The 20,523-nt window shown below is 46.0% G+C and overlaps 6 protein-coding genes across 8 annotated transcripts; 4 read left to right on the top strand and 2 right to left on the bottom strand.

The window, feature by feature from the left end:
• Nucleotides 1–692: 692 nt before the first annotated feature.
• On the bottom strand, nt 693–9,899 carry LOC117578443 (rap1 GTPase-GDP dissociation stimulator 1-B). Its single transcript, XM_034263966.1, has 4 exons — nt 9,767–9,899; nt 2,573–3,484; nt 2,128–2,514; nt 693–2,068 (listed from the first exon to the last, which is right to left on the bottom strand). The coding sequence occupies exons 1-4, from the start codon at nt 9,771–9,773 to the stop codon at nt 1,458–1,460; spliced, it is 1,917 nt and encodes a 638-aa protein (XP_034119857.1). The 5' UTR covers nt 9,774–9,899; the 3' UTR covers nt 693–1,457.
• Nucleotides 5,526–9,825, bottom strand: LOC117578454 (dnaJ homolog subfamily B member 1). The gene is made up of 4 exons (XM_034263979.1): nt 9,767–9,825; nt 6,031–6,814; nt 5,808–5,974; nt 5,526–5,740 (listed from the first exon to the last, which is right to left on the bottom strand). The coding sequence occupies exons 1-4, from the start codon at nt 9,771–9,773 to the stop codon at nt 5,562–5,564; spliced, it is 1,137 nt and encodes a 378-aa protein (XP_034119870.1). The 5' UTR covers nt 9,774–9,825; the 3' UTR covers nt 5,526–5,561.
• Nucleotides 9,900–10,568: 669 nt separating the features above from the next.
• LOC117578452 (G protein pathway suppressor 2) lies at nt 10,569–12,448 on the top strand. 3 transcript variants are annotated; one of them, XM_034263976.1, is made up of 4 exons: nt 10,571–11,320; nt 11,386–11,470; nt 11,540–12,021; nt 12,090–12,448. In XM_034263976.1, the coding sequence occupies exons 1-4, from the start codon at nt 10,886–10,888 to the stop codon at nt 12,282–12,284; spliced, it is 1,197 nt and encodes a 398-aa protein (XP_034119867.1). In that variant the 5' UTR covers nt 10,571–10,885; the 3' UTR covers nt 12,285–12,448. The 3 variants fall into 3 exon arrangements, with proteins under 3 accessions (XP_034119866.1, XP_034119867.1, XP_034119868.1); XM_034263977.1 differs by having other exon boundaries at nt 10,571–11,307; nt 11,382–11,470; XM_034263975.1 differs by having other exon boundaries at nt 10,569–11,320; nt 11,386–12,021.
• Nucleotides 12,449–14,087: 1,639 nt separating this feature from the next.
• LOC117578472 (23 kDa integral membrane protein) lies at nt 14,088–18,530 on the top strand. Its single transcript, XM_034264004.1, has 6 exons — nt 14,088–14,210; nt 15,742–15,874; nt 17,455–17,646; nt 17,707–17,868; nt 17,939–18,133; nt 18,198–18,530. The coding sequence occupies exons 2-6, from the start codon at nt 15,815–15,817 to the stop codon at nt 18,267–18,269; spliced, it is 681 nt and encodes a 226-aa protein (XP_034119895.1). The 5' UTR covers nt 14,088–14,210; nt 15,742–15,814; the 3' UTR covers nt 18,270–18,530.
• LOC117578464 lies at nt 14,269–15,588 on the top strand. The gene is made up of 2 exons (XM_034263995.1): nt 14,269–14,521; nt 14,594–15,588. Exon 2 carries the CDS (start codon nt 14,633–14,635, stop codon nt 15,350–15,352), a length of 720 nt encoding a protein of 239 aa, XP_034119886.1. The 5' UTR covers nt 14,269–14,521; nt 14,594–14,632; the 3' UTR covers nt 15,353–15,588.
• Nucleotides 18,531–19,213: 683 nt separating the features above from the next.
• On the top strand, nt 19,214–20,222 carry LOC117578474 (23 kDa integral membrane protein). Its single transcript, XM_034264007.1, has 3 exons — nt 19,214–19,571; nt 19,640–19,804; nt 19,871–20,222. The coding sequence occupies exons 1-3, from the start codon at nt 19,320–19,322 to the stop codon at nt 20,123–20,125; spliced, it is 672 nt and encodes a 223-aa protein (XP_034119898.1). The 5' UTR covers nt 19,214–19,319; the 3' UTR covers nt 20,126–20,222.
• Nucleotides 20,223–20,523: the final 301 nt, after the last annotated feature.

Genomic DNA, 20,523 nt, shown 5'->3' on the forward strand with positions numbered 1-20,523 from the left:
ATGCCGTAATGTTTTTATATTATGCAAAATTTGTTAAGATATCTCTCCAAAGCAGTTCTATTGGTTTTTTCCATTGATTAGAGCCAAAGATTTCCAGCATTTACTCAATCCGAGGACACCCTTCCCTCCAAGGGTACTAAATGTTGCTTATTGCATGAAAAATGTTTAGGAACAATGCTGCTAAGTATTCGCAGCATGTAAACATACATTTTTCCCGATTTTGATGTTCTACTTAATTTTAACAGATAGGTAGGGCTTTTAGTACTCAAACTATATTTTTATTTGTTTGATGAATCAATTGTCTGTAGGCGGAGAGCCTAACAATATTAGAAAGAATCCCAGCATAGCATAGCTATTGTTGGAATGATGTAAATTAGTTTCCATTCACTGCTAGAGGTAATGGTCGTATGACACTGCACTTTTTATGGGCAAAGCAATCACTGAGAGAGATAGAAATTGCGAGACTCAGCTGCTCCACGTGAACTTCAAATGAAACTATGCAATATTTGCTTTTGTTTTTGCTTATTTCTCATGAATTTCAAATTTTATTTGAATTATTAAATGTACATTATTGTGTTTAGAATTTATAAATATTTTTTTTGTGGGTGTGTGGTGTGTTTCAAGGTTTTTTTGCTTCCCCCCTCGCTCTTAAATGGTGCTCCATAAACTTTTTGCCTTAATTTCGATTATACTGTGAGCCAAACAATTTGTTTAATAATTTTATAAGTGTTACAAATTTTAAATCCTACGCTCTGTAAAATTTGCATTATATTTCTATTTATTTTTTGGGACTTCAACTATTTGTTTTTTTGTATTTTATATTTTTTGTGATTTACTTGATTGTTATTGAGTTGCTGTTACTTTTGTTGTTGTTGTTGTTGTGTGTTTAAAAGTTGCCTTTAAAAAATTGTTGTGTTCACAATTAAATACTTGAAGATTTTTGTTGCAATTTAAAAATATCTAAAAACTACATTTGTGCTCGCAAATTGTGTTTTTTTGTTTGTTTTTTGGTTAAAATTGTGTGTTGTTTTTTTGTTCAATTAAAAATTATAAGTACAATACACATAAAATACATTTATTAAATATATATTTAGCGATATCACCACGATTTGTTGTTATTGTGCTCTTAAAAATCATTTGTAACAGAAAAGATTTTTGTTTTGTATGCTAAAAAATGATTAATTTCTTATGTAAATTGTTAATATTATTATAATTATAAATATTCATTCCCACCGCCTGCTGCTGCTGCTCCTCCTAATCGGGCTCCTCGTTGGTTTGCTGTCGTAAATGCAGTCAAAATATGCTTGCGTCTAAAAAATACATTCCCCAATCTGCGCTGCTTCCACAATCAAGTCTAAAACTGAATCGTTGCTCCTCCTTATGTCCTTATTCCTCTAGGCATACTGCGGTGCTTGAACTAAATGCAATGCCACGCGCTCTCTCCCGCTTGGCTGCTATTACAACGTGCAGTATTCGGTGAGTATGGGTATGGATTTCAGCAGCTCATTGATGTTATGCTGATCGAGATGTGCCACCAGCTGCTCGGAAGACTTCAACAGATTCACACAATTCTGCAGATTCTCAACAATCTCCTTGGTCATGCTGTCCGATGATTTGCTTATGAGCTCCGCCAGCTTCTTGCCCACCTCGTACTTGATCAGCTCATCCTGCAGTCGTTGCGCCTGCTGCTGGCCCGCTTGATTTGCCTGCGACAAATACACAACCGACAGGATGCACAGCGCAATCAACGCCTCATTCTGCATGACCAAATGTTGGGCTGTGAGCATGCTGACCATGGCCTCCACGGTGCCCTCGTTGGCCAGAAACTGACTCAAACTCGTGCGATCATAGTCCTGGGTGAGGGGTATCCTGTCCGCTATTTGTTCGGCTGGGGCATCGCCCTTGCGCGGCAGCGCATAGGCAATCTTGCTGAGATACGCGTGCTTAATCAGCCAGGCCATCAGACGCAGCGACTCGCCAGTAACCCCTGCATAGTCGGAGGATTTGCTCCAGTGCACCAGCTGCTCGATGAGCGTCTTGTTCTTCAGCAGCTCCAAAGCGAGTTTCTCTACAAAGAAATTAAGAGTTGAATGAATAAAGCTACAGAAAACTCGTACCGCCACTCACCCTGCCCATCGACTGTCATGCGTAGCGTGCCCAGCAGCTTGAACACAACCGGTGGCTGATGGATCTCCAGCATGGGCAGAATCGTTTGCACCAGACCCGCCTGGATCACCGCATTCTTGTTCGGCTTGGGTATTACCAAATTACGCAACGCACTGAGCAGCGCATGCTGCAGACGGACATCGTCCTTGACGCCATTATTCTTGGCCAGCACCTCGAGCAGCTTGTTCATGGTCTGCTGCTCCACAAAGTAAATGCAGTGGCTGTCGGTGCGCGCAAAGTTGCCCAAGGCCAGCACGCCGGTGGTCAGCAGATCAATGTCCGACGAGTCCAGCCAGTCGACCATGTTCTTGAGCAACGTTGTCGTATATAGATAGTGCATGGATTCATCTGTAAAAGGGAGAAACAATGAGCTTAAGTGTGGCAGAAGGGCGCAGCTTCAACTTACCACCCGTGAGTATCAGCACAATCAACTCGCAGGCCAGCTTCATCAGTGCCCGCGCCTCGCTGGTGCTCGCCAGCGTCTTGTACTTCTCCAGCAGATTGTAGATCGTCTCGCAGAGTCCATCCTTGGCCAGCAGCAGCTTCACCTCATCGCTCTCTGCTTGGTAGTGCAGCAGCTCCAGGCACATCTCCGCCAGATCCGGATTGGTGGACGCAGCCAAAATGCGCGACAGCTGAATGTTCAGCGTTGCCTCAAAGTTCAGATCCGCCACATTCTCCGTGAGAATGCTGAGCAGCGGCAGCGTGTTCAGCAGCAAATCCTCATGCACTTCCACATTGGAGGCCCCCGTGGCAATCATTGCCTGCAGCTTCTTCATCACGCCCAGCTCCATGGCACGCTTGGCCAGCCCCTCGCCGCCCAGCAAATAATTTGAGAGCAATCCCCCGCGCACCTTGATGAACTGCGCCGCATTGGCCACATCCTCGATGCTGGCAATGTCGAGCAGCTGCAGCAGCACCGCATCACCCTCCAGCTCCAGTATGAGATCCCGCGCCTCGTCATTCAGGTAGCAAATGTTGCCCAACGCTCGACAGATCTGTATGGGCAGCTCCATGCTGCCATCCGGCGTCGGCACCTGCCGCAGGCAATTCAAAAAGGCGGCAATTATGTCTCGCTTGGTGAACTTTTTGCGCTGCACCTCGGACTTGGTGATCTCCGCTATGCACTTGGCCGCCTCCTTGCGCACATTCGTGTCCTCGCTTTGGGTGAGCTCCAGAAAGCAATCGGCCAGCTCGTGCTTGTCAAACAACTTGGGGTCCTTGGTGGCTGAGATTTCGCACAGCAGATTCGTTGTCTGGCTGTTGCCCGCACTCACGCTGGTTGTCTTCAGCTGCTCAATGAGCTCATCGATTTCAGCTGGAAAAGGGAGAGGAAATAGGGAGAGAAAGTGGCATCAATAAAAGTGTTTAAGCTACGTGATTCCTAGAGAGAAGGTGGTAGAAATTTGATGTGCAAATATCATTCACGGGTATCATTCTCTTCAGCAATCTTAGCTTGTGCAACCGAGTCCAAAGTGTGCCTGAAAGGGCAGCTATGTCGCGCCACAGGGTGTAGCATATTCCACCATTGGTATGCCTTTGTCTTCGCTCTCTTTTGCACCACAAAATTGATTGGCAATTTCGATTATCAGCTGTGCCCGAGGACAGCAGGCAAGGGACAGTGTGGGCACAGCTACAGCCTGCATGGCTCTTTGGGTTATAAATAAAATGTTGAACCATTAGAATCAACTTAGAATCAGGGAAAGCTTTTCAAGCGTGTGCCGCATTAAGCAACCATTTCCCTGCCCATTGCCAGCAGATGTTGCCGGGGCGGGGCGGTGGGGCATAAGTGATTTGCATAAGTCCTTGCCGCGAGCAAAACAAAAAGCAATCTGCGAGAGTCATCACGAGTTACAGGAAAGGAATGAAATGGTTAGGAAAAAGGCAAACTAGAGAGTGGACAAGGAATGGGGTGGAAGCTTAAAGCGAAAATGCTGAAAAAAAGGAGCTTAAGTTTCCATTAAATTCGCTACAAAAAGTGAGCCAAAAATGTGGCTGAAATGTGTGATTTAAAGTTGATTTGCGGGCCAACATTATCACAATATTATTTCAGTCAGTTGCCGGGGAAAACACATTTGAATGGGCGGCGCCCGACAACTGGCGACAACAGTTGGTGGCAGGCAGGCAGCGCCCTGGGTTGGGGCAATTCAACAAACTTTGTGGAGCATAAATAATGAATAGGTTAAACAAAGGGCAAAAGGGCGAACCCAGCCACACAGTTCCTCGTTCAAGCATCATTCGAGAGCCAGACATGTTGCACTTAGAAAAAGGTAACTCTAGCCACACAAACATTGTGTACATGTGAATGCCAACATTCAATGCAACACACTGAATGCATTTGGATGGACAGCTGGCAACAGGGTAACCAACTTCAACCCCCCAAAAGGTACAGACAGGTGCTGGTTGCAGCGTCACAACCGCCTTTACTGCCTTTTTTTGCTGCTGTTATTTTGCGTGCCTCAATGTGTTTGCTTTGGTAACTGGTACTCGTTGGTATTCAGAGTGTGCCATGCCCCCAACCAACCAACCAACCAGCCATCCATCCATCCATTCCGTTCGAGTTCCGTGGCAAGTTCGTTAGCTTTTGCTTTGAGGAAGCCGTTTGAGGCATTTATTCGCTTCAATTTCTGTGCCAAATTGCTGCATTTTCCTGTTGCATTTTGGGTCTATTTTTTATATATATTTCTTCACCATTAATCGTTGGGAAAATGGGCTGAAAAAAACGACATAAAAATGCTCGAAAAACAAGTGCAAAATTGATGTTGTTGCTGCTTTTTGTGGTTTGTTGCATGCCTTAATTTCGTGTGCAATTTCTGCTCCTTTTTCATTTTGGGGCATTTACCGAATGTGGGTTAGGCCACAGGAAGTGCGCCATGGAAGCCATGGGAACTGAGCCACAGGGAACTCAACTCAACTCTCAGGCTTGCTGGCTGCAGAAAATTTGTTTTTTGTTGCCCGCGGGCTGAGTGTCGTAAATATTGAATGGGTTTTTCGGCAAAATCAATATTTATTCAGCTATGTTGTGGGTCCATGTTTAATGGGTTTTCTTTAATGCAAAATGGAATAAATATTTTTGTTAGTTTTAGCATAAAATTGGCACAATGCAAAGCTATTTTTGTCTTCAGTAAAATGGAATGAAATTATATTTGGAGAGCAATTATTGGGGTATTGGCTATCAGCTATCAGTTCATTAACGAAGAGTTATAATGTTCCATAAGCGAAAGGGAAATGTAAACCATTTTGCACTCAAGATCCACCTCTACCTATAGACCCAGAAACACACTGGAAAAAGGCACAACGATAATTTGTATATAATTATTAACTAATTTATTTGTATTCACATTAATTCACTTAAAACAAGTAAAAACGAGTGCAAGTATCCCCTCAAATGTCACTCAATTCTTGTCTGCAGTTGTCTCCTTCTTCTCCTTAGTGTGGCTGGACTGCAGCAGTGGCCTAAAGCTGGACTGTCCAATCTTGTGGAGCGCCTCGCAGGCTGGCATTGGCATGTGCTCCGCATGTTGGCGCATATTTTGCACATCGGCCTGCAGCACACGCAGCAGCAGAGTGTCGCCTGCAAAAGGCATAAAGGGAGTGGTTGGAACACATGCAGGAACACCTTTTGGTAGCTCAACACTCACGCAATCTGGTCTCCTGCTGGCAGTTCAGTTTCAGCTCTTCAATGTAAACGCTTTCGATCTGCTGCTCCAGCTGCTCGCGCTGCTCCGCGGTGTATTTGGCGGCACTCTCGGGGCTCATGTAGTAGGCAATATTTCGGGCATGACTGAAGCGTGCCACACTGTGGGTGCTGCGGAGAGGATGGGGAGTGGCATTATTTGCTATTCCCTTCTGGCGATTACTCACCTGCTCCGCCTGAAGCTGTACTCCGGCACGGTGCTGAGGACATGCATGACGAGGAACATAAAGAGCAGCGAGCAGACCATGCCAACGGCCAGATGTTGCGTCTGAAAGAACACCTGACTCTGTGGCACGCGCTGATTGGCCGCCATATAGGGGCGACGCGGTGCAGCCGCCAGCTCCTCTTCCTCCTGCTGCTCCTGCTCCGCATACTCCCACTCGTCGTACATCGAGTCACCCATGGACAAGTCCTGAGTGTACTCCAGCCGCCTATTGTGATCCGTCAGGCAGTCGACAGCCTCGCTGATGCGGCGAAAGGCCATCTCGGCGCCTGGCGCGCGGTTCTTGTCGGGATGCAGGCGCAGTGCCAGTCGCTTGTAGGAGCGCTTGGCCTCGGAGTAAGTGTCATTCTGCGAGAGGCGCAACACCTCGTAGTGGTTGCTGCAACGCAGCACTTTCTGTACAACGTCCAGCATTTCGGCGGTGAAGGCGTGCGGCAGTGCCGCTGACTGGTTGGTGGGCCCAAAGCTCTGTCCCCCATCGGCATTAATGCGCACTCGAATCACAATGTTTTTGATCTCCAACAGGGCTCCGATTAGTCCGCGACCCGTAGTCCCGGACAGCGACTCGCTGATACGCTGCAGGGCAATATCGTAGTTGGCCCAGCACAGATCCGCCACCACACGATCGAGGCACGATCGCACCATGGTGGACTCCTCGTTCTCCTCCATTTCTTCATGGTCCTCATCTCCGTGCTCGCTCCACGCGGCTTCTCTATAGGCTCTCATTCCTGCCCAGCAGCGTGCAAAGGCAAAAGGCATTTTGATTTGGTTTTGGTTTTGCTTTTGGTTTCGTTTTTGTTTGGCGAACTTTTGATTTTGGGTTTAGTTGTGTGTGTGTCAAGACAGCAAAAAAGGTTTGGGAATGTGCGTGGAATGTTTTTAAATTAGCTTGAGACTTAAAACACATTTGAGCAACACGATTTGAATGAAGAGAAAACTCTCAGAGCACTTGATGGAGTTTTGGAGCTCGTTTTATATTCAATTTACAGTTTTATGTGTAAGCTAATGGCCCAGCATACAGTGAATTGACCCATTTGGTTCTCTCAAGATCGCTCACGCCTCTCTTCCCCTCTTCATTTCGCGCTTTTCCCTCTTTCACTTGCTGGCAATGCGCTCTCTTTTTGCATAACTTTTAGTTCTCATGCAACTGCAAATACAACAACAAACTTCGCTGTGCTTGCATGTGTGTAAGTGTTGAGACCCGAAAAACAGAGGGAACCCACCACCTTTTTTAAGTTCTGTTTGCTTGCAGGTAGCAGGTAGCAACTCTCGCGCTCTGACTCTTTCGCTCGGCCGCTCTCTCACTCCAAGCTTTGCTTGCACTTACAGTTATTGCTTTTACAAGACATAGCTTGAATAGTGTCATAGCAAGTAGCTTTAAAAGGGGCATAGCAATTGATTAGTTTCATGGACACATAAATCATAATTTTTAAACCGGACTAAAATGGAACTTAAGTTGAAATATATTTTAGCTATATATTTTTCAGAGGTTTTTACGACCTGCCTTTGATTTCCTGTAATGCTGCATGAACAGTGTCTGCCTCCCGTCCATCTCTCACAAGATATTTACAGTGTATACCCACTCCGCATTGCCTTGAAGCGGAATACAGTCGAATGTATGTCTGTATGCACACACTGGCCGGCCTCAAAGGGCAGAGCTCAAATGTTGACAAAGTTGATCTTCAGTTTATGTGCCACTTGAAATAACTTTGTGTTGGTTTTCAGTGTGGCGAGCTGTGAGTGTGGCGTGCTGGGAGGGGAATGGGAATTGGCAGCACTTCAGACCCCAAGAAGTATGCTTCAAAAACTTCGAAAGGGACACAAACTTCTTCTGTTTAGTGGGGTACTCGAGAACGGGGAGAAAAAGGACGACTTCCACTCTCCAAGTTAATTGAAATTAATTTCTATGCCAATTTGAATGGGGGCACGAACTCAATTAAAACAGAGCGACAGTTCCTTTCCACCCCCACAATTTCACATCCCCTTTTATTCATTCATTTATTCTCAAGGCCGTTGGACTAGGGGGAGGACCCAAAATCTTATTAGCAGTAAAAAGAATCAACGAGAAGAAAGGAAATCACAAGTCAACCAGATGAGGCGCAACGTTAGAGGAATACGCAAACAGGCACAGCCAGCCCGAGGGGTTGTGCCTTGCAATAAATTCGTTGCTGGGGCAAACTAAAATACTCGTAACAGTCAGCTAATCCGGCAAAAGCTGCGTGGAACGAATGAGCAACAACAGCAGCAAAAAAAGAATAGAGCCCAAAATAATAATAATAACCATAAAGCACAGGGAGGGGTGCACTGGGGTGCTCTGATATCATCGGCCTTATCAGCGCCTTGGGGTTGCTGGCTGGGGGTTGGGTTGCCACAGGGCAAGCGACAGTCAAACTCCAAGCGAACGCGCCCGGTCCAAATGCAGACACAAAGGACCAATTAAATTCTAAAGCGAGGAAGGAGCCACAGATGGGAGCAGGCCGCCACTGGCAACTGGGAACCGGCAATGGGTCCCGTCTCGCAACATTGAGCCCCAGCTGCTGGGGTTGCTGGCACTGGAGCCACGACAAGGCACGTTTAAGTGCTGTGTGGGATGCTGTCCCCCTGGCAAAGGGTATATTAACAGAGCTATCAATGGGGCTGTTGGTATAAAGTTATTATATATTTTTTTGTAGAGAAATGTTCATTATTCCAGGGTATGTTCATGTGTTGGACATACATTTCTTTTCATTTATTCATTGTTATTTGTTATGCCACCCCTGGGGGGTGGTGTTGAATCCGAGCTTGAATGTGGGCTAGGGGGAATGATGAGTGTTGAAACATGCCGGTAAACCTTGCACCTCACAGTAGGCATATTCATTTATTAATGCGTCGTCACTGCTGGGGAGCCCCAGCGGTGGTTCACTGACGTGACTTGGGTGGATGGTTTCTGGTAAAAGGTGGCAGTGCACACCACCACCACAGATAGTAGCACAGGAACAAAGACAAATGGCAGAGAGAGAGAGAGAGAAAGAGTTACTCAATTCCCGCCAGAATTGTGAGCGCTTGTGCCGTTAAAGTATAAAGCACAGAAATCTGATTGGATTGATCCCAACGGTAAGTGCAGTCGGTCAACGCGGGAGTGGGGGGAGGGGAGAGCAGAAAGCTCTCTGTGCATCATCTAATCCGTGCTCCACCCCCCACTGTGCAAAGAAGCTGAAGAGAAAAACGCGTAAATATTGATTTTTCTCACACACATAACTAAGGCATCATAGGGCAAAGACAGTCAGAGCAGACGCACACACACACACACATGAGCATCTCGACTAGCTGTAATCCCCCACCCCCACCATGTCAGCAAGCTGCGGCAGACATGAAGCAGCAGAGGAGACACACTCGAGAGCACCCGGCACCTGGTCTCGATTGGGTGTCTTCGCAGCTCATAAATGTATAAATATTGTGCGCGGCGCGCTACACAGAGAATGCAGTCAGTGCATGTTGCACACACACACACACACAAACAATGACACGCATGAGTTGCATTTGTTTATATTGGGGGGCAACAAACAAAACGTAAAGAATGGAATTTTGTGTGTTAAAAGAGCAGCAAATACACAGAGCATACAGCATACATAAAAATGAAGAAACGCACTTCTTTCTTAATCTTTACTTATTCTTTATTGTTTTTTTTTTTGGTTACTCACTCGCCATGTTTGCCGCTGCTTAGCGCTTTTGTTGTTTATTCCGCCGCTGCTTCTTCCTCTGCCTGTACTCCGTCTCCGCAGATGGTTTGAGGGTTAAGAGGCACGCTGTATCACTTATTTGTGTGTTTTGTGTGGTTAACAATGCTATATGCTATTGTTAATATAACGAAAAAGCTGAACACATTTCACTGATTTTTCTGCTTCTGCATTTACCGACCAAAAACCGATATCGAAACGAAACACGTACACCCACACCCGCGACGTCAACAAACTATTTCGATATAATTGATTGTTTCGATTAATTTTAGTTTGTTAATATATTTTCAGTTGTTACTTCTTTTTTGTATTTTATTCACTTATTTTAGTTTATTGTTGTTTCGCGGCGTTTACCAATGCTGGTTATAGTCAGTGTGACCGCGGACTTATCGAAAAGATATACCGTCAGACCGTCAGAAATATACCTTTTGTCTTTCACAAAACACCGTACATATTATGCGGAAAGGCACATTCTGCAAATTTGTTATTCTGTTTTATATTACAAGCTGGTTATTAATCTCAGCACTAAACTTGTAATTTTATACGATTGATGACTAAATTTTTTAAAATATTGTTCTGAAAACGGGTTATCCATAACAGAGAAAACGGCCCAGAAAATGCATTGTTGCAATAGCTCTCCCGACTCATTTTTGAGCGTCAAGTCTGAGCCCAAAAATACCCCAGTAAAATACCAAAACTACCCTAAATATACCAAGAAAACGAAGTTATTGGTCGACAATGGGCTAATATTCCAGAGTTTCCACTGCACACACAGAACCTAATTGTTTATCTCTTGAAACGAACAATAATTAAGCAGAACACACAAGTTTAATTAAATAAAAAGCCAACGCAACAAAGTTTACAGAGTGATTTGGCCGGCATCGTACTTAATAGAGCACATCAGCATAGAGAAATAATTACAGCGTGACCGCGACAACACTACACAGCGCTTATAAGGAATAAAATAATTTGCGCTCTACCCACTGGCCTGACCGTTTAGTCAAACAATTGTGGAGTGATTTGCTGCGAGGACCGTTCGTAAAGGCTGGTAAAATTGGAAAAATAACTAAGCATAACACAAAAATGCCGCCAGCGTCCGCGGTGAACAGTAACAATGCGGCCGCACAGGCAGCCAAGGCAGAGCGGGCAGAGAAGCTGCGAGGGGCGCTCAGAACCTTCATCGTGGCGGATCGCCAGCGTCGGCAGGAGGAATACGATGCCTACTGTGAGCAGGTGCGACAGCGACGGGAGGAGGAGGAACGGGAGCGCGAGAACCAGCAGGCCCTGGAGGACACACGGGACGAGATCACCAAACTGGACGAGCAACTGGCAGATCTGCACAGTCAGAAGCATCAGTTGCTGGTGCAGCTAAAGAAGGTGCTCAATGACGATGAGACGAGGAAAAAGCAGGCCAAGGAGAACGAACTGTTTGCCATGCAACAGGCGGCGGCCACTGTGGCCACCTCGGTCTATCTGCCGACTCTCCGCTTACAACAGCATCACCAGCAGCTACCGAAGGTAGGGATGTTTGTCTGGCAGCCAAAATCAGCCGCGGAGTAATCATATTTTTGTATCTTTTGCAGCCACCGCCCGGCAGTCAGGCAGGGAAGCGAGGGCGAAGTCCCTCGCCACCGAATCATGCGTACTACAAGAGCTTTGCGCAACAAAGTAAGCCGCCACCCACCCACAGTCCATTTGCTACTCCTAAAAGGCATTTTCCCTTACTCTCTGTTGCAGAGCCCACGGCACAGTATCCCAGCACGGGCACCCTGTTCTATCAGACGACTGCAGCGCCGCCAACCACACAGCAGCAGGCCGATGCACGGCTGCAGTCCATCTACAACTATGCGCTGCCACTGCGACAGGCGTACCATGTGGAGCTGCCCAATGCCACGGTGAGCAAGGCCTCGGACACGCAGTCGCCGAAGACGCAGCCGATGCAGGTGCTGCACATCAATCTGGACCAGCCGCCCATTTCCCAATCCGATTTGGTTGTGCAGGCCACCAGCGTGGCCAGCAGCCTGTCCATACAGGCATCCAAGCCGCAGGTGACCATGGAGAAGCTGCCGGAGCGCTATCACATTGAGGTGAAGCACGATGGTGCGCCACAGAATCATGTACCACCGCCGCCGCATCTGCTGTCGGAGGGTGTGATCTTTAAGCCGATGATGAGCGAGCTCTCAATGCATCCCAATGTGCTGCAAATAAGCACCAGTCAGGTGAGTGGGAACAGATGAACCTCTCTGCAACAGTTTGGACTAACAGATTCTCTCCCTCTTCCCGACAGAGTTCCAAGACCACTGGCAGCATTACACAAGGCTTTCCGCCAGTACGTGGCAGCTCTGGCGGCCATGAGGCACAATTGAATCGACAGCAGCTGTCGCTGTTGCCCGGCCAGACGGCCACACCGCCCGTTTCTAGCTCGGGATCCGCACAGCCAACGGCCGGACAGCAATTGCAATATCCACGACGCTTGTACTAGCTCTAGGATCTAGTTACTCTCCTTCTATGAAACTCACTCACTAATCAAGTTACGATTTTTAATGGAGATTATATACTGACTACGCCGCCTTCTGCTTGGCGGTGGCCAAACACACACACGAAATAAAGCACACACAATAATGGCGTCCCTATTTTCCAATCGAATTTAAAGAGTTTTTTAATGTCAATTGAAATTACGGCACTCCTTTTCGCGTACCAGTACTCTATCTCTATCCCTTTCTGGCGCTTGTCTTTGGGAGCGTGGTGAATAAGTTGGTGGTCGTAGAATAAGTGTGTGTTTGTATGTGTAGCGTTTATGCATGTGCCAAACGGTATCCAGCTGTGGAAACAAGCGCCCATCCGTTTGCTCCCGGTTTTCATTAGATTTTCAGTGGGTTGGATAAGTGGCAGAATAATTTGCAAAAATGTACTCAAGTGTGACGCATGCTGCTTACCGTTTGCGTTTCTCCTTCATCTTAATGGCATTCCATTCCCCTTCAGAGACAATTGCATTACATTTCGTACTTAATTTATAATTTGCCAGATGCCAGTTGCCAGTAAGCCGCCGCTGGGAAGCCGCACGGAAACTGGAAATTCATAGTCAACAAAGTGATTCATAAATGTTTCTATATTGTCAATAATTGGGGTTCGTCTGTTATTTGTAGAATCTATATGCTTGCTGCTGCTGTGTCTGTCTGTGGGGGGAAATACATTTACATACGGAACGACATAAGGTTAATTGTACGGAGCACCACTTGTTAATTAGCAATGTCAGGCAGCGTCATTCGATGTTTTTTCGTATACCAAAAATTAAAGTTTCATAGCCACGTTCTCTCTAACAATTGGATTACGCAATTAACTTTGGAAACCAGTTGTTGTGTGTGTCAAGGAAAAGTTACAGACAATTACAGCGGATGGATAGCTTCCCCTTGCACCCCCTGCATGTAATTAAAACCGGAAGCCATGCGCCCGAAGCCATAGTAGGGCCAGCAGGCAGCGTCTTGTGGGTGGGGGTAAATCTACCGTTGGAGCTCGAACGAGTTGCGTGTAAATACTTTCAGCCGCATACCTGTTCCCACTGCAAGCGACGCCTACGCCAATGCACAAAAAACCGCAATATCGTGAAAGTTGCAGGGGAAACCATTCAGTTCTCAATTCCCTTATCGCCAAATTTGTGCAAAAGCGACAGATTATGCATCAGATAAATTTTACCCACGAGCGATTGTTAAAAAGATTATAATTGAGTAAAATTATCACTTATTTATCCATTAAATTCCATATTAACTTATTATAGGCACGTTTCATCTATTACGCTTTGCTACAAATTGTGGTGGAAACGAAATTGGGAAAAACATGGCTTCATATCTTGCGGTTCCCAATCACCTCGTGGGCAGGCAGGCAGGCAGGCTACCAGCAGCAGCCTTCACAACAACCACATCGCAGCACTGAAACGGTGCGCTGGCAATTTGCATAAATAAACAAAAGGTTCACCATTTGGTAACAAAAACAACAACAACAGCAGCAACAAAACAAAACAAGTTAGTGCAATTAAATCGTACAGGGCAAAAAACGACTCCCCCACCTCCACGATGTCATCGTCACCTAAATGTGATGGTGGGGTTCGGGGAAGCAGCCGTAACGAACAAAATGCTACGCGCCAACATCACAACAAAAATTCGTGGAGCCGAGCGCCAAAGTTCGTACGTGTGTTCTGCTCTGTGTGCTTGTGTGTGAGGCAAGAGCAACAGGCGGTTGCGGTTGGGGCAGCAGCGTCAGTTTCTGGCAGTGGCGGCTTTTAAGCGATCTCTCGTCTCAGTCTGTAATGACAACGGCACCAGTTCATATCGTGAGCGCGGGCAAATAAAACGAATAAATACAAGAGCAAATAGAACGAAACGAAAAAGTAACGAAAAAGGTGTATGTTTGTGTGAGTTTTTGAATTTGCTTGAATGTGCGTGTGAGTGGACAGTGTTGCAAAGCGTGCAGATTTCAAGTGCAGTACAACGTATACAAGATCGTTCACACACACACACACGCCATCCCGCTCGCACTCAAGGCGTCGCCGGCCTTATGTCAAAGTCTGTTTAGTAGCAAAACAGAAGCAGCGCTAAAAGGCAAAATAAATTCGACAAAATTAGCCCTAAGTCGCGACAATACATATAGATATAAGACGAATATAGAAACAACAGACGCGCGAGACTCTGTGGAAGACATTACCTTACCTTGCTGACGTATTCGGTTGGTAAAATGACGTCATCAGAAATTGCATAAAACAAAAAAACATAAACTCAACATAAAAACAATTTGCAGGCGCCAAGTTACTTAATAGAGGAGAGTACGGCCACAGAAATGGAATCCAATAAGGCGTATTTGCGGGAGAAATACCAAGGCTTATGTAATTACCTGGAGCGCGACACAGTGGGCAGCGAACTGCTCATCTACGGCACCTCGGCCCTGATGCTGGCCGTGGCTTATGCCAAGCGCAAGCCCGCGTATCTGGTGCGCCAGTTCAAGCAGCCGTCGCACATCCCGGAGCGCATCATCAACGAACGCATCATGCACACGGGCAAGATCAGCGGCGTACAGCAGCGGGATCAGGACACACTGCTGATGATCAAGCATCGTCCACTCATACCGATCTTCACCAGCAACAAGCGTCTGCTGCCCGTGAAGCTGCCCGGCGTCAGCGTCAACTCGAATGGCTTTGCCTGGCTGCAGCAGTGCCTCGTTGGACGCGAGGCCACCTTCATACCACTCAACAAAGGCGGCAAGCAGGATTATGTTGTGTGCCAGCTGTGTCTGGTGCATCCGCCCAAGGGCAATCGCCTGCTGGACGTCTCCGAGACGCTGCTCAAGCTGCGCTTTGCCAAGTTCGCACAGGATGTGGCCTCCAGCGTGAAGCGCAATGGCAAATACTACAAACATCTGAAGCGCGTTGAGCAAACCACCGCCGAAAAGGAAGCCTGGCTGGCCTGGGCTGCACGCCATCCCTACATCTGGCGGCGCTACAACGAGCTGAAGGCCTCGCTCCTACCCAAGGAGAAGCTGTTGCCCGAGCTGGTGCGCTAGTACCAACACTGCTCCAGCGTATTGTTAAAATAATTCTAAGTTCTAAGGCCTTTCGACGAAACTAAAAACTGAAAACTGAGACGGAAACCGCACTCTGGAGTCCGCGCACCGCGTACGTGATTGTGTGCTAATTTTCCCGACACTCAAATCGAATCGAAATGCTGGGCATTTTTTATATAAACAAAATGTTGAATTTGTTTTTCGATGACATCAGTGCGTTGCTGCATTTGTGTGTGTGTGTGTGTACATGTGTGTGTTTGTGTGTGCCGCTGCTGCCTTTCCCAAATAAAATATGATAAAATACTTAATGCCACCCCGTCTGCACGATCCATTTGTATTTCTCAATGCCTCTCAATTCTCAATTCTATTCTGTATCCACGAACGAACAGTTGCAGCTCCTCCACTCTACAGATTTCCATATAGCCACTTCCATCCACCAACCAACGACGAATCTCTGCCAAGATGAGCTGCGGAATCTCCATGGTTAAATATATTCTGTTTATATTCAATTTGCTATGTTCGGTGAGTAAAAAAAAACAACAAGCATTCATTATAGATTATATCATTAGATCATTTTCCACCCAGTAGTCATTGGCCAAGCCCCAGGCCGTCACCAAGTTTAGTCTCTGGGGGACATGATATCATAAGTTTCTTAACCGTAAAAACTGGTTTTTCTGTACACAAACAACCCGAACAAAAATTGGTGTTTGCTTTAGTTTTTGTGTGAAAGTTGAGGCCTAAAAACCGGTTAACCAAAAACAGTGCGTTACAGAACCATCATTTGGGTTACAAGTGGAATAAAAAGCGTTCGAAATGGTTAGGGAATGGCGTGGAGTCGCTAATTAAATGAAATCTCTGATAAAAAGTAGCCAGAATCAAGGAAAGTTTATTATAAAACACTTTCTACCATTACTACCATTTCTGCCCATCAGTTCTTAAAGCTATGACGTAGTTGGACGTAGTTTTATATGTAAATTCTGTAGGTATTTTGTTTATTTTTGGGGGCTTACTGAAAACTAGTTTGGCTTGAGCGCTGCTATCATTTGACTCCAGCTCTAACAAATATCCGTAACCACTTCGAGGCTAACTGGTTTCAAACATAAACAAAAACAACAACAACAAAAAGGTTACGTTTTCCATTTGCTTAGCAACTTCTTAGTAACAACAAAAGTTCACAGCAGAGGACTGTACTCTTGCAGTGTAACTGGTTTGCAGGTGTGATCCGACTTCGAGTTCTACTCCGTAGCTGCCTGCAGCGCGAAATTCATTCCAGTCACGCAAACATTTACATTCTAATGATCCACCCCCTTGCCTGCCCTGCCACTCTTTTGACGGTTTTACTCAATGTAAAGTTACGCAATGGCTGGTTTGGGGTGTGTTCCGTCTGACCCCCCACGCCCGAAAATAGTTGACTTAATTAAATGTGAACTTGCTCCCCATTTGAGACTAGCCAAAACTTGGCCAAACAACTGCTGCATCCCCCCACACGAACACGCACACGCACACAAACAAACGGAACTACTGAGTGGATGAGATGGGTGCGGGGGTCGCACTTGAACTCAATATGTGTGGTTGGGGCGAGACAGATATAGCAGTGTGGGTGTCGCAATATTTGTCAGTTTTGATCCAATTATTTCCTCAACTCAAATGCTTTAGTCATGCAGCGAAACTATGAGTACTTAACAGATAATTACTCGGTTCTAATCTAATTATGCGCTTAATAAAATAGTTGTTGACGCACTGCGATACAAAATCAGAGTCCATTTATCGGCAAACCTAATCTAAATTAACCACAACGAGCGCAGCATTGATAAGAGATAAGCCATTGGATGGGCCTCCAGCTGCTCATCAAAAACCATTCAAATTATTATAGTTTTTTTTTTTGCAGTGCATTGCTGTTGAGCGCGCGGTGAATTTATAGCAAGTTCACCTTGGGTTGAGCGAAAGCTTTCGAGGCCGAGAGCTTTCCGCGTAGACGCTGTGCTTTTAATAAGCTTTCAGGTTTAGCCATTTAACGCAGCTTTGACATTTGATTTGCATTGTTTACTCTAAGTTTGTTTCAAATATATTAATGAATTACAATTATTTATGTTTTTCCACAGATATGCGGCATTTTGCTGATCGTTTTTGGTGCGCTGCTCTTCAGCAACATCCACAACATCGATGACTTTGCCGAGGCGCTGCGCACGCAGCAGGTGCCCATCACAATGATTGTCCTGGGCACAGTTATACTGCTGATCTCGTGGTTCGGCTGCTGCGGTGCCATACGCGAGTCCTACTGCATGTCCATGACGGTAAGGCGAATGCCCTTTCTCTTTAAATTTTCACTTTACACTCTCTTTTTTTCTCGGCAGTACTCCATTCTGTTGTTTGTTCTGATGATTGGCCAGCTGGCTTTGGTCATCTACATGTGGCTGCAGAAGGACAAGTATCTGGTCATTATGGGCGATGTTGTGGAGAAGGCCTGGGAGCGACGCACACGTCGTGCCGACTACATGGATGCCATACAAATAAGCGTCAGTAACCAAAAATTGAATGAAATTGTGCAATTTTTAAATTATTTTTGTTATTTTTTACATTTCTCAGATGGAGTGCTGTGGCCGCACCAACTTCTCGGACTATTCCTTCCAGGGCTACTTCCCACCCTCCTGCTGCAAGGACACAAACAACTGCCGCCCCGACACTGTCTACAGACGCGGCTGCAAGGCGGCTTTCGTGGAGTTCTGGGACAGAAACAGCGACATTATCAAATATTCCGGCTTGGTGATTGCCGCCATTGAGGTAGGTCTCCACCCGACACATCGTTGAGGAATGTAGCTTATAATTCTCTCTGTTTACTCCACAGTTTGTTGGCTTTGTGTTTGCCTGCTGTCTGGCGAACAGCATTCGGAATTATCGTCGTCGCGCGGACTATTAAAAGAGCCTCTGGGGCGATGCCTTACTAATTTTAAATGAAACCGAAAGTACGAATTATGTTGCCCAATTCTATATACACATAAAGAAACACAAATACGAGTATATACGAGTATACACAGATGGCCATTGAAAATTTACATACAATTTACTCAAGTTATACGAAATGAAAACGAAGAAATCCCCCCAAAAAGAAAATCTCTGAATAAATCTCGAATCTCATAGCGAGAGAGAGCGAGCGAGCGAGCGAGATCCATTGAAGTGCTAATATTTTTTATTGTACAAAATAATTTATACACCACACCGAAAGATTTGCAAATAAAAATTGAGAGAAATTAATCAACTTCAAACTGTGTACTGTGTCGAAAAACCCCCAACAGAATGTCCAAATCTTAATCGAAATTGTCCAGCAGTTAGTCCTGAAGTGTACCCGGCACAGAACGGGCAACATGTTTATAGGATTGATAAGTGATAAGTTAACGCGATAAGGCGGGGGACTCACGGCAGGCAAGGTGTAGTGTGAGTCAGCCAATTGGCAGCCCCCCCCGGCGGGCCAATGTACTGCCAAGTGCAAAAAGAAAGTGCGCGGAATGCTAAATGATTCATCTTAGAAGAGTAGAGTTTTTCATAATTGTTAGGCAATATTCCAGCCCATAGATAAGTATCTTTATGTGTGCTGATTCACACGCCTAACTTTTGAGTACATTCCGTGGGTAGTGCCAGCCACTTTATGGCACTATCTACGCCAGTGCAAGACGATAAGATCCATGAATGACTTTTATTGGGTGTACGGGCACATAGCTGCGAGTATATAGAGCTGCCAGAGAGCGTGGACCTACCCATACATACAGGTATTAGTTCATTTCCAAGAGCAGATAAGTAACAACTCTGATAAGATGCGGGCCTCAAATGGTTTATTATAATGCCCCAGGTCTGGCCATAAGCTACTCAGTTTGACGAGAACAGTCCCAACGAAACGAACGAACGGATTATAGAACGAGGCATTCCGGAATTATTTAACGCCACGAGAAAACCCAACAAGAAATCCAGCAAAATGAATTGCCTTTCAGCCACGTTCAAGTACCTGCTGTACTTCCTCAATTTGATCTTTGTGGTCGGTGGCATATTGCTCATCGTGGTGGGCTCCATCATGCTCTCCACGATGGGCAACTTTGCGGCCTTTGAGGGTGCCGTGAACACGCAGACCATTCCGATCATCATTATAACCATTGGCTGTGTGACGTTCCTGGTGGCCTTCTTCGGCTGCTGCGGCACCATCAGGGAGAATGCCTGCTGCACGACAATTGTAAGTGGAACAGAACTCATTTGTGTGGAGTTCCTTGCTCATAATTGCTCTTTATTTTCTCCCTGCAGTATGCCATTTGTATGCTCATTCTGTTTGCCCTGCAATTGGCTCTGTCCATCTGGATCTTTGCGGCAAATGACAAGTTCCTGGACAAGATGAGCAGCGTGGTAAACACCGCCTGGAATGAGAACAATGCCGCACAGGGCTATCCCATGGATGCGCTCCAATTGGCTGTAAGTTTTACTTACTTAAATCACACTCAATAATCCTTTGGGTATGCTAACACATTTTTCTTGCAGTTCAAGTGCTGTGGCAACACTGGCTTCGAGCAGTACGGCAATGCTGTGCCCGCTTCCTGCTGCGGCTACAAGGATCGCAATGAGGTGTGCGAGGCAGCCATTTACACACAGCGTGTGGGCTGCAACAGCGAATTTGTTGACTTCTGGGCCTCCAATACGGATCTCATACGCTGGAGCAGTTTGATCATTGCGCTCTTCGAGCTGGGCATCTTCATTGTGTCCTGCTGTCTGGCCAGTGCCATGAGGAAGCGTTGATCGAGCAAGATCAACCGCTAGAATCATCCCATTAGCTGTAGCTCATTCATCCAGTTCTGCCATCAATAAATCAAAACAGGTTAAGCTCAATCAAGTATATATTTTTGTTTTGCCTCTAATATTTATTACAATGTCTATCTTTGGCCCTCAAATCTTATCTAATCGGCGTGGGGGAGCTGCTGTTGTTTTCCCCCGAAAACTATATCCGTATAGCACCGAGCTTCGTGCATACTTAGATCGTTTGCCCTCAAACTTTTTGCCAGTGAATCATTCCCGGTTGCCAATTGTTATCGCCGAATGTTTGCTTTTCGTTGTCCCTTTCCGTTATCACTGAGGACTTCTTGTGAGCTCCAAAACTGTGATAAGATATCTATATCTAACGCATCTAGCCGATATCG

Source organism: Drosophila guanche, unplaced genomic scaffold, assembly GCF_900245975.1.
Source record: "Drosophila guanche unplaced genomic scaffold, DGUA_6, whole genome shotgun sequence".
NCBI lineage: Eukaryota > Metazoa > Arthropoda > Insecta > Diptera > Drosophilidae > Drosophila > Drosophila guanche.

What these genes read in the sequence shown, in the direction of transcription:
- LOC117578443 (XM_034263966.1), bottom strand. An exon ending in TGTGCTGATACTCACGGGTG is followed by an intron (nt 2,515 to 2,572) that starts GTAAGTTGAAGC and finishes TCCCTTTTACAG; the next exon opens with ATGAATCCATGCACTATCTA. An exon ending in CATGACAGTCGATGGGCAGG is followed by an intron (nt 2,069 to 2,127) that starts GTGAGTGGCGGT and finishes ATTTCTTTGTAG; the next exon opens with AGAAACTCGCTTTGGAGCTG.
- LOC117578452 (XM_034263975.1), top strand. Translation starts at nt 10,886, where the DNA reads ATGCCGCCAGCGTCCGCGGTGAACAGTAACAATGCGGCCGCACAGGCA. An exon ending in ATCACCAGCAGCTACCGAAG is followed by an intron (nt 11,321 to 11,385) that starts GTAGGGATGTTT and finishes TATCTTTTGCAG; the next exon opens with CCACCGCCCGGCAGTCAGGC. An exon ending in TGCAAATAAGCACCAGTCAG is followed by an intron (nt 12,022 to 12,089) that starts GTGAGTGGGAAC and finishes TCTTCCCGACAG; the next exon opens with AGTTCCAAGACCACTGGCAG.
- LOC117578474 (XM_034264007.1), top strand. Translation starts at nt 19,320, where the DNA reads ATGAATTGCCTTTCAGCCACGTTCAAGTACCTGCTGTACTTCCTCAAT. An exon ending in ATGCCTGCTGCACGACAATT is followed by an intron (nt 19,572 to 19,639) that starts GTAAGTGGAACA and finishes TTCTCCCTGCAG; the next exon opens with TATGCCATTTGTATGCTCAT. An exon ending in TGGATGCGCTCCAATTGGCT is followed by an intron (nt 19,805 to 19,870) that starts GTAAGTTTTACT and finishes TTTTTCTTGCAG; the next exon opens with TTCAAGTGCTGTGGCAACAC.
- LOC117578454 (XM_034263979.1), bottom strand. An exon ending in TACAGCTTCAGGCGGAGCAG is followed by an intron (nt 5,975 to 6,030) that starts GTGAGTAATCGC and finishes TCCTCTCCGCAG; the next exon opens with CACCCACAGTGTGGCACGCT. An exon ending in CCAGCAGGAGACCAGATTGC is followed by an intron (nt 5,741 to 5,807) that starts GTGAGTGTTGAG and finishes TGCCTTTTGCAG; the next exon opens with GCGACACTCTGCTGCTGCGT.
- LOC117578472 (XM_034264004.1), top strand. Translation starts at nt 15,815, where the DNA reads ATGAGCTGCGGAATCTCCATGGTTAAATATATTCTGTTTATATTCAAT. An exon ending in CCTACTGCATGTCCATGACG is followed by an intron (nt 17,647 to 17,706) that starts GTAAGGCGAATG and finishes TTTTCTCGGCAG; the next exon opens with TACTCCATTCTGTTGTTTGT. An exon ending in TGGTGATTGCCGCCATTGAG is followed by an intron (nt 18,134 to 18,197) that starts GTAGGTCTCCAC and finishes TTTACTCCACAG; the next exon opens with TTTGTTGGCTTTGTGTTTGC.
- LOC117578464 (XM_034263995.1), top strand. Translation starts at nt 14,633, where the DNA reads ATGGAATCCAATAAGGCGTATTTGCGGGAGAAATACCAAGGCTTATGT.